The sequence below is a fragment of the Trachemys scripta genome, chromosome 18 (genome assembly GCF_013100865.1).
Source record: "Trachemys scripta elegans isolate TJP31775 chromosome 18, CAS_Tse_1.0, whole genome shotgun sequence".
Taxonomy (NCBI): domain Eukaryota; kingdom Metazoa; phylum Chordata; order Testudines; family Emydidae; genus Trachemys; species Trachemys scripta.
The window spans coordinates 4,917,629-4,929,721 of record NC_048315.1 but is presented as its reverse complement, the minus strand read 5'-3'; the positions used below and the strand labels follow the sequence as shown (position 1 = coordinate 4,929,721).

Sequence of the window (12,093 nt, the reverse complement as noted above, 5' to 3'; positions counted from 1 at the left end):
ATGGTTTAGATTAATGAGCCTAATATATATAAATAGGTCAGAACAGATGCTCAAACCACCATGACACACGAGCTCCGCCTGTTGCTTTGTTTTGAAAGCCTGACCTATACTATTACTGCATGTCACTTTACAAATGTGTGACCTTAATTATGGCCTAATGCTGATAAACCTATCAGTCACTGCTCCAGATCAATCACCAGCCACAGCCTGACATTTCTGTACAAAAAAGGTATAAACAAATATTTCTTATAGCCGCTGGTGAGGCAAAGTGGTGTGTTATTGTAGTTTAAAAACTAAACCCCATAATTTCTACAACAATGTATTTACTAAGCGCTAGAAAGGGGCTATTATACAAACAATAGGTCTCACGCTGAAAGTGCTGAGCACCAGCCAAACTTAAATGGGAGTTGCGTATGCCCAGTGCATCTCAGATTCAGGTCCAATATGTTCACAGATGTAGCCATTTACTAAGCCCACTTAATATGCACTACCACCATGGTTAACATTAAAATGTTTAATCCACAGTTAATACTGGATGCTATTTCAGTTTCTTGGGGTACATCTACACTACAGCGGGGAGTCGATTTAAGATACGCAAATTCAGCTACGTGAATAGCGTAGCTGAATTAGACGTATTGCAGCCGACTTACCCTGTTGTGAGGACGGCAGCAAAATCGACTTCTGCCGCTTTTTGTCGGAGGCGCTTACTACCACCTCCGCTGGTGGAGTTAGAGCGCCGATTTGGGGATCGATTGTCGCGTCCCAACGGGACGCGATAAATCGATCCCCGAGAGGTCGATTTCTACCCGCCGATTCAGGCGGGTAGTATAGACCAGACCTTGGATAAATAGTCCCTTTCCGGCATATTCCATTGGGCTAATGGGTTCGATTCTTGTCTAGGGGTAGTGATAGTCTCAGACTATCACTCTCATTCCTCTTGCTCAGTGACATTCCAAACAACAGTTTTACCTACACAGTGCAACACTACAGTGCAATGCTTGCACGTCAGAATAGTTTGAGTTAGCATGTGGGGGGAAGTCTTCTGTATGAAAGGGCATAATCTAGTTTGGCAAATGGAAATGCCAATGCCTCTTGATGCCTAAATCAATTTTATATGGCTGCTGTTGGAGACAGAATACTGAAGTAGGTGGACCACAGGTCTAAGCCAATATGGATATTCTTATGTTCCTCTGTAACATGTCCTGCACCCATTTGTTTTGCTTCCATGTATACCTGAAGGTATACTTGGCCAATTTGAGATGGACAGACTAGGAACATTTAGAATATATGTAGCCACTGATGCACTCCTCATGTCATCCCAACTTGCATTTGAATTGTTAGATACATACTCAAAAGCAAAACCAGTGCTTAAAGTGGCAGGATGTGGGAGGAGAGAGAGTCACAGACCTGGCAATTTATTTATTACATCTAGCTCTGCTGCTGAGAACTGAACTTTAAGCAGTTTTACCAAAGCCACTGCTCCCAGATTATGACCACCTTAAGAACTGACCAATATCGTTTTCATACTATTTCCCTTCTGTAAAAATTCCCCCCCTGCCAGCCTCTCACTACCTTTAACCTCCTCAAATACATGGTTTGTTTCCCGGTACTTTTTCTGCTTGCAAATCATGTGCCAGTTCTGTGTGGTTACAAAATCTGAATGAGTTTATGATGAAGACTCAAACTCTGATCTAATGTCTTCCTGCATTAGGCCAGCAGCCTTCACCGAAGCAGACTATGATCATTCTAAATCTCTACTCTTCAAACCTAGAGCCAGGGAGTGTGTATATTCTAGCCCTAATTGTGCAAGGTGCTCAATACCCTTGGATGGATGGTGCTAACCAATATTACAATTCAAGACACCCAGAGAGAATTGTCACACAAACAGTTCCTCCATCATGGAAAAATAATGATTTAAAAAAAGGCAAACCAACTGGGCCACATTTGCACTCTAAGTTTTGGAATGCCTGCTACTAGTGGTTAGATACAAGGGCTCTTCACACTTGGCCTTTCTTGTCTTAACACAATCACACAACCCCATCTACATTAAGTTTAATATCTGTGATAACATTGTAAGAGTTTATTACAATTTGTAGATTCATCTCTCTCCTTCCACCAATGTGTGTCTGAAGAATTTTAAATAACCAAGATTCAAACCAGTCTGTCATTTTAGGAGCATCTGCTGCCTCTTCTGCAGAAGAGCCTTCTTTAAACATTCATGAAGCACCACTAACTGGATTCTGAAGCAGAGTTTTGAAGTCACTGTCAAGCACAGTCAGTCCCAAGAGAACAAACACAGGCAGTGAGATGAGCATATAATGCAGTGCTTTGTGGGTGAAACATTACTACTCACCCATGTTCAGTATCTGCAGCTGGACTTTTCCCAGTTTGGTTAGCATCAGCGACCTGCTATACTGCATCTACATCTGTCTGAATGCAAGCATGCAGCGGCCACTTCAGAGAATACGTTCAAACCCAGGTCCTTCAATTAAGAGCACACAGTGCGTTGCTGGACCTATTCCAAGACCTATCACCGCTAAACGAGGGAACCAATGCAGTTTCCCCAAGGATTTCTACGAAGTTCACAACAGGAGTCATCTCCCAATCTGAACAACCCTCCCACAGACTAGGAGCAGCACTAGATCACTGATGTTCATTGCATTTCAAGAGTATAGTAACGTGATCCCAGAAATCAGTCTTTATTAAAGGCAAGGATATTAGAATGAATAATTATTCAGATTAGATCTTTTTGAGCAAACATGTTTTAATGTGTCATTTCATAAATCTTAACCTATCTTTAAAAAGAACTAAAGACATTGCTTCATAGTTCTGCACCAGCAGCAGGAGAGGCATGGGACAATGTTTTCAAATTAAAAGTGCATGGAGTATTTTGCCGCATACTTCATACTTAAGATACCTCTGTCACAAGAAAGAATGCACTGAACAAATGTTTAGAATGACAAGTACCTGAAAACATCCCCTCCCTCTGCCCTGACAGAGGGACTGATACACAGCACATTCTCTTGGACAACAGTGCAAGGCTTGACCACGTGTTCTTCTGTACAAGAATATGGCATTTAAACGTCTACACTGATTTCCGGAGTATTCAAAATAATGGTTTAATAGAACAAACATTTCTGTGTTCTTGTATAGTTAGCTAGATCAGTAAATGATTTGTTATAGCCATAAACGGGATATCACAGTCTTACAAGTACTGTGCAACAGCAGTTCAAAATATCATTCAGCCAATGTCTTCTGGTGTCCGCTGTGTGCTAAGGGTAATCAAACTTTGGCTCTTAGCAGAAGTAAGCGGAAATGAATGAATTATGCATATTTTCCAGAACTGACCTCCACTAATCCTCAGAGCCAACAAATTTCAGATAACCTATAACAGATTGATGGATTATCAAGACACAGGCCATTTACAAACATTGCAGGCATTTAAATTTGGGAAGTTCAGTGGTCACAGAGTGTGCTGAGCCTCTGAAAAGAACTCAATTGTCACAAGAGGGCTGAAGAAGCCCTGCAATGTTGGAACCTACATTTTGTTAAATGAAATTTCCTATATTTCACTTTATTATTCTATATTGAGTTCAGAAGTGTTGTAATTAAAGCAGAACTGTTCATCCACGTTGGGATGTGGAAATTTGAGTCTCATGCTATGAGAAAATAGCTGAGAAGTCTAAAAGCCATGAATGCTACATTTACAAAGCTTAGCGCTTTCCCCAATTTCAAACAACTTTTGGCTTTAAAGTGTAGGTGATAAAGGTCATTATTCTCCAACAACTGAGGGGGTTTTTTTTGTTTTGTTTTTTAAAAAACAGAGCATGTGTGTTGTAAACATGGAAGCAATGCATCCAGAAAAGGAAAAATAAGTCATTCAGGATCTTGTATCTAGATCCAAACACTGGGCTGATCTAGCAAAATAATGACAGGGGCAACTTTCCTGTGAACGGGCTTGCCCAGAAATTAAACTGTAGTAGGCAGCAAGTGCATAGGCTCAGAAGGAGGGCGGGTGTGGCTCATTTCCCATATGTAACAAAACAGTATTCTGCAGCTCTCCATTTCTGCTAAAAAGCAAGACAGCCATAACTATATGGTCACATGCATTTATCTGGCTGAAGCTTAACTGGTCTGGACAAAGATCTAGAAGCTTAGCATATAACAAGTTACTGAAAATGCATATTTTTCATCTGAATTGTTAGAACAGGACTTCTATTTTGCTCTCTTTCACTGAGATGCCATAAGATTGATTGCATTAAGACAAAATTAGATCCACGTCTATTTAAACCTAGCTACATATTTGCCCAAATCGCTAATGTGGGTTCACTTAAAACTTCAGAAGAGGTTTCTTCCATACAATCTACTCAGGGAAAATATTCCTCAGAATACAGATGACATGTAGTAGCTGTTACATGGGGTGATTATAGTGCACCTGTGAATGTTCATCCATCCAGACAAGCTTAACATTCTAACACTTTACTTTAGAAAGCAGGCCTGCTTGTGCACTAGAACAGCTAACAGGCTGCAAGACTGCTGCTTTGGAGCACAAGATGTGGGGAGGGAGGTTAAGGAGGGAATCAAGATATCCCGTACAAGTTTAAGGAGGCAGGAAGAAAATTCTTATTTTAAGTCATTCCTTAATTAAAATATTTTTAAGTACATTATTCCTACATCTGACTAGGTCTTATTGAGCGAGGTCACATTCTCACAGCTGAAGTCCCTCAAAAGAGGTCAGGAGCAGATACTATTGTAGTTTAGTTCCAGTCATGTCTAATGACTAAGTTACTGAGCCTTTTACAGCTCATTCCATACATACAGACCACATCATCCAAAAATACATGAAAACAACAATGCCAAAGTAGTAATGCAAAAACACACAAGAAGAAATCACCAGCTCCATTCTTTGACATACACATGCAATTCCTGCTGGTGATAACGGGAAGAGAGAGTGTGCATTTCTAGGGCAACCTCCTTCCCTTGATACTCTGGATTTCCTGGTTTTTCCTAGTAACATTATTTCATCGGTGCGCATGTCTAAATTTCATGCATATTGAATTTATTATTTTTGGTTAGGAAAAAAAATCCCCTTAAAGATGAGACACAGCTAATACAAACCACTGCCACTCTGATTGTCAAGATATGTATTGCAAAATGGTGGTGTGGGAGGGGTTGTTTTGTTTTTGAAGAGTCAGGATAATTAAGTAAATCTGTTTAAAGGACTTTTACACAACAAGTGCTGACCCAGTGGCTCATAATACACATTAAATGTATATTTGTCTTTCTTGGTAAATTATTTTTAATGGCTGTTTTCTTTGTTGTTCCCAAGTCCCCAGACCAATCTTAGGTCTCATCTTTGGTTCCTCACATTAAATATGATTTCCAACCCATTACCCAATGGAGATTGTGCGTTAACATCTCAGTCAAGCAATTCATTCCTGTGCTAAGTCTTTATGCAGATATATTCAACAAAATTGGTATAGAGAGTGAGATTAAAGTATCTCAGAATTCCTCTGCTACCAGCATTCCTCCCCAAGAGGCCCTTGGCTCACGTTAGGCATCAACAGAATGCCAGAATTGAGTTTTAAAAATATCTCCAAACTCTTTTGGAACTACAGGAGTGAAAAAAGAAAAAAAAAATCTAAACATTTATTTTCCCTTTGTAAAGATTATTTTAAGCACAGAACTGAATTCTGTTTTCCTCAGTCAATGGTAAGCGCAACCCTCCTTTTCTGGAAAACTGGCTAACGAATTGCCAAGGCAGCATCGTGGGCATTATCTACCAAGTGAGCTACACTTGCTCTGTTACTCATTCCAGATTAGCCTTACTGTATCTCCAGCCAGAATTACAGGGCTCTGATTGTGGTAAGGATTATTTAAAAAATCCTCTCTAGTTATACTGAAAGAAAGCTGAGAAATGAATCCTTTTGCGGATTTTTCATCTTTAGCACCTTTCAAGTTTAACCTAAACTAATTAATGAAGATATACAAATATAAGCAATTTATACAACAAGTCTGGAAACAACTACCTTTTTCAATTTTATAGCAGTAAAATTGGTTTATAAATTCAGATTTAGGCAAAAAAATTGCAGCCCTTGTCAACGATAAGTAACTTAACAAAAAAAGAGTAACATAACTATGATAATTCCATAAAGAAGGGCTAGATTCTAAAAATACTATGATTTATTGACTGAACTTGATATTATTACACCAAAAAGAGGCCCAAATTACAGCTGGAGACTAACCCCCAACATTCTCATTAATAAAAGCAATTAAGTAAACCTATGTTGGTCTAAGGATTTAGTTTTAGTCAAAATACATTACTGTAGCTACTACCTTTACTGACTACATTTTGCAGGGTAATCTGTCCAGATATCCACAGATCCAACTTCTTACTTTTCCTGTGTGCTAGTTTCTTTTCCTCAATGCAGATTATCTGGAAATCAACAGCCAGCTCAATCAATGAGATGTAAATACAATGACGCAGTGCCAGCTATTAATCTCTACCCAACAGCATTGGACTGGAATAGTTTCCAAATGCTATTTCTTGATGTATGGGTATGGACAGTTGTGATCGGTAAAATACTGCATATTATTTACAAGTACCCTTATCCACAGCCTTCTTTCTATACATCACCATTAGTATAGTGTACTCTTGCTAAACAATCTATTTACAAATGTAAACTATGCAATTAAAATTTTAAATAAATAAAACTGTATACAATCTCTACATCATGTAATGATTTAAGAATGAGGTAATATAACCCAGCTGATTATATCTTTCACCATTGGGCAAGTGATTTATCCATATAGTGCTAAAAAATTCTGATGAAGGAATGAAATCCTTGGTTCACTCTGTCCACTTTGTAGGGTCTTGCTTGATTTCCCCCCTTATGCTGAATAATTGTGTAAAAACTCCTTGAGCTTTGTTGGATAGTCTGTCATCACTCCAGTTGCTCCCAAATCAAATGCTCTCTTATATTCTTGTTCTTCATTCAGTACCCAAATATACACCTAAAGACAAAAGTACAGAATGGACAGATCATCTAGGAAGTCACTACAATTAAAAGAAAATGTGCACAAAAATTAAATAAGGAAAATTAATGATCTAAATAGTTTCATATTAGTGAAAGGGGAAGTCAGGTATATCCAAGATGCTCACATAATCATGCCGTCAACATCATACATAAAAACAGGTACTTGATTGCAAATCTAGGAAAAGAAGTTCTCTAATGACAAATGACAAACTTCAACCTCTAACGGTCTATAGAAGAATGTGCGTCTCTCTGTTCAGACGTTCCCAATTAGCAAAACCAATATTAGCTAATGCAAAGCTAATAATGGACAAGTCGTTTAGCAGGTTTGTAGAGGTTTAAAAAAATCAAATATGAAAAGACGTTTTAATAAAATAAAAAAGGGTTTTCAGTTAAAATGGCTTTTCCCAAGCATCTAAATATTTCTTTACAGTGCATGTGTTAGTGTCTGAGAAACAGAAAGCGACTATAGAATAGAACATGAAACCTATAAATCTGACTACAAACAGAATAGTATTTAATAATCTAGCTTGCCTGCCTGTGATAAACAAGGTACAAAAAGTACACACCAGTGGTGAAAAACTAGTTTGATTTTAAAACTCTGTTCAATTTGGATAATCTCTAGTGTTATTAGTAACAAAGTAAGGAATTTATTTAAAATGCTTTTATTTTGATGAAGTCCCTTTAAATAAATACTTTGGGGGAAGATACCCCACACCTCCACTCCCTGCATGGAGCCTTATTAGAAAGTAATTTCATCCGGAAATCTGTTAAAAGCCTTTTCATATTAAAATGTCAAACAAGTAGGTAGTGAAAAGTAAACTACAAATATTAATTAGTAATCAGATACAAGGCTTCACTTAATCCACTGCAACTTTTATAAATACCATAAGGATTTGAGTAAAGATGATGCCTACAGTAAAACTGTACACACCGAGAACCCCTTCAGTTATTAGGAAGATCTGGCTGGTCTAAGTTCTAACTGCCTTCAGTTCCTATCTTCAGGCCTACTTTTAGGAACAAGGGGAGTGGTAGTGGGAAGATGGAGTCAAACTTTTAAGAATATTAACAAAATGCCATGAAACAGCTTGACTTCTAGTTTTATCACACTGTACCTGAATGCCTCGAGCAGTGAGGTGATCAAACAACGCTTTTCTCATTAACAATCTGCAGCAGGGAGAAAAAAATATTTTTTTTACAGGACCCAAAGCATGCTAGGCATCTTAGACCATGGCGAATTCTCAATATCTGTATGTTCTGTGGCAACTGTTCCATGTCACACAGTTTCATGGACTTCCAATGAGGAACTCTGCCTAAAAGCCTAAGTAATGAAAACTTCCAACCTAGCTACAGCTAGGAAGCACAGCAAACAGCATTCCAAACTATTTGCATTAGCAGTGTATTTTTGTGATTCATTAACTCTTTTCTCCACAAACAAGCTCAACTCCAGGTAGGCATCCTTTAAAAAATAAAAATAAAAAAAATAAGGGTCTTTATACTTTATAGCAGCACCACTCTACATCAACATCAGTGAAATATGAATTAAGGAGCACCACCATTAGGCAGGATTCTTATCTGATTTATACCCATAGAATAATCCTCTTCAGCCTCAAGAAGAACTTCATCCTTGAATAGACATGAAACTTTTCTTAAGTGACCTCCCATTAGACCAGATTGCTTATCAGAGATCTTTACTTAGGTTACAGAAGTAGTGAGAGACGAAAAAAAGAGACTTATTAGATCAAGTCCGACTCCTGCAACTTTTGGATTTAGTGACCCTGCAGAAGACACACATTTAACACTATCTTTTAAGGTCTAGCAAAGCTGTATAGGATATCTTGTGGATACTTCATGTGGTCATTTCATGGTAAGAGGCCAGATTTTGAACCCACTCAAACCCATGTAAATGGAGAGTAACTCCACTAAAGTAAATAGAGTAATTCAGGATTATTTTATGGGTATAAGCGAGATAAGAATCTGCTGAGTGGCGGTGCTCTTTCATGCATATTTCACTGTATAAATGTACATGTAATATGAAATATAAATCTACAAAAGATATTCCCCCACATGCTGCAGGAGATGCATACTGGCATTACCTCAAACATACAAGATACCAGAATTTGACAATATACAAAATATGGTTAATTTCACAATAGTAACTCTGTCCTAGTCACTTGAGGCAATAATCACAATTTATATAGAAAGTGAAGTGCACCAGGGAAATATTAAAGTCTTACATATCAGCAAGCCAGATGACAAATTTTTGGCTTCTCGTCATCTTCTCTGGTTCTTTCAGCCTAAGAAAAGAAAAAGGAACTTAAATTTACCTCAGCACAGAAAAATGCCATTTCAGACTATGTTCAAGCAAAGGAAGTGTGCTGGATCAGTCTTGTGACTTCAAAAGCAGTTTCTCTATCACCCACAAGAGTATGGGAACAAGAATCTTCCCCTGGCTCTAAGACCAATGACTTGGATTGTGCCACATAGGAGAAATGAGTAACTTTAGGTGGAAGGCAGGAGAGATGGAGACCTAGAGGCAATTTCAACTAATGGTTTGGGCAAAGGAATGAGAAATCAAGAGATCCTGAGATATAAAACAAGCTCTGATAACATCATGCTTTTTGGCCTTCATTGGCTCACTTCATCCCCATGTCAGTTTCCACATCTGATAAAAGGTAGGTAGATGGTGTCAGAATAATTCCTTTTTGCAGCACTGAAGAATGTATCACTATATAAATGCTAGATAGTGCTCTTTAGCTAACCTCAGCATAAGTGGTGTCTGCAAAGAGCTGCTTTTCTCTGTGGGATGATAGGTTAGGGACACTGCTGTAAACAGGAAATGTGCTGGGTGCACAGAGTTAAACAAACATCCCACCGCTAACCACTAAAAAATTCAAGGATGTCAAGTAGATGTTTCTTAACTAAAGAATAGAAATTTAGCAAGACTTTTGCTCAGACACACACACACACACACAAAATACATGAATCTTCATCTGTTTTGGAAGAAATGCTCTCTCTGACCACAGATATTATCTTACATTCATACGGTGCCTTTTACCAAAAAGGCTTTAACCAATAATTAACTATAGTAATTATTTATCTCACCTCTGAAAGGCAGACACCTCTTAGTTTTAATAGCACGCAGCAACACTACACAAACATTTAGGACAACAGGGGAAGCATACCTGAAATCAATTACCCAAACAGGCCTGGACACTGAAGTCAAACCCTCTACTCTTGCTAGACATGGGATGGAATCTTTAGATGTTTAAATACACTAATTAAATACTGACTAAAGGGAACAGTGCCACATACTAGATCATTAACACCACTTATTTTAGCATTCAGATTTCCTTGGAAGTCTCCCATACAAGTATTGCCCCAAATTGACCCTACATAGCTGGAGAAATGTAACTAGATCAGTGTCCAAGACTGCATGGACATTTTATTGCCTTGCTGTTATTTCACTGGAATGACAGCCTGATGAGTGTGTAAATCACTTACTTCAGGATGATTGAGGGCATAGGAATTTCTAAGAATTCCTCTCTGATGGGAATGAATGGCAGCAGACCAGTGTAAAACAAGCCAACAAGAAGCAGGACACGTTTCAAACAGAAAAGGATAGGAATATCAGCGTTCTGTAAAAACATGTAGAAAAATAATGCAAGTTATTTATCAGGTTGCTGAAACTTTTGTATCAAAACAATCTTCAGTGAATCAATGTATTGAAAGTTTAGCATTTGTGCTTAAAGACATAAAACATCTAGCAGAGTTGCCAACTGTTGCTGGGTCTGCCCTTGATTTGTGTAGTCCCAGCTAAAGTTCCAAGCAATTGGAAGAGGCAGTAGCTGCCGCAAAAGAGCCAGCCATTACCTGTGGTCTCCATCCCCTGCTTCTGTAATCTGACAAAATTCTGGGGAAAACCAGGACGACATTCTGGCACTAATCACTTCCTGTCTCTCCTATTTCCATTACCATAGGAGCTGCGCATGCACAAAGGGGCGCTGTTCAGCTTCAGATCACGGATGAGCTGAGCACCCTCCCAGAAAACCAAAAGGGGAGAAATCCAGGCACCACTGGGTGCCTACTGAGTGTGGTTCTGACTGGCTCCAAGGCAGTCACCAGCCTGGGGAAGAGGGCTTCGGACAAGAGAAACCAGCTGCCATTCTTGGAAATCCGGCTCAGACGTCACTGGGAAACAAAGACATTCAGAAAATAAAAGACTGAGGAACAGAAGAGACAGCAGGATTCAGAGGGCAGAAGTGAGAAAGGTAATAGTCCTTACTCCTTCCCCACAATCCACTCCATAGATTGATTTCTCTTCCCACCCCACCAATTTTGTTTTCCTCCAGTATTATTGATCCCATGTCACAGATGTATGCAATACTACTATGCAGTGGGTAAATCTTGCTTAAAAAAACCAAACAAGCCAGGGGGTATCTACACACAAAAGTTGTACGGCTTTAACTATAAAGTGGTACAACTCTCCTATTGCAGACACAATCATACCAGTATTAAAGGTGCTTGTAACTGGTATAGCTTATTCCTGTACAGGACGAGGAATAAGCTGTATCGGCATAAGTCACCTTTACGCCAGTATAAGGGACGGTCTGTATGAAAACAGAGTGCTTGGCACGCTGGGGTGTAAATCAAACCCACAGTAGCTTGCTGCACACTAAGTGTCACTGTGGAACCTGCTGCCGCACACTGTGGGTTCTGTATGCACTATGAGCTTTGAAATAGGAGTAGATTAAAGCATACTAGAGAACTTTTGGCAATCATCAGGGTTCACATGGATAGTTAGTGCACAGCAGGCTAGCGCAATATAGATTAACACCCCAGCTTGCCAGGCACTGTTTGTACAGACAAACCCTAACTGTACCCACACTAGGGGTGTTGTCCAAATTGAACTACTTTCAGTAGAAAAATTATACCGCCAACAAAGTAGTTAAATTGGTGTAAAGACTGTGTAGACCAAGCCTAAGAGTCCGTCCCACAAACATCTTACAGCCTAAAGGCACAATACCCAGGACATTACAATCCAGAACAGAACAGCACA

General features: G+C 39.0%; 1 protein-coding gene across 1 annotated transcript in view; it reads right to left on the bottom strand.

Annotated features, from left to right (window-relative positions):
* Nucleotides 1-2,744: 2,744 nt before the first annotated feature.
* The window catches only part of GDPD1 (glycerophosphodiester phosphodiesterase domain containing 1), a 31,715-nt gene continuing 22,366 nt past the window's right edge, over nucleotides 2,745-12,093 (bottom strand). Inside the window, exons 7-10 of the mRNA XM_034752431.1 lie at nucleotides 10,539-10,672; nucleotides 9,272-9,331; nucleotides 8,150-8,201; nucleotides 2,745-7,014 (exon numbers count right to left, since the gene is read on the bottom strand). Coding sequence (XP_034608322.1) covers nucleotides 6,892-7,014; nucleotides 8,150-8,201; nucleotides 9,272-9,331; nucleotides 10,539-10,672 — 369 coding nt within the window. The 3' untranslated portion in view covers nucleotides 2,745-6,891. The remainder of the gene's footprint in view (nucleotides 7,015-8,149; nucleotides 8,202-9,271; nucleotides 9,332-10,538; nucleotides 10,673-12,093) is intronic.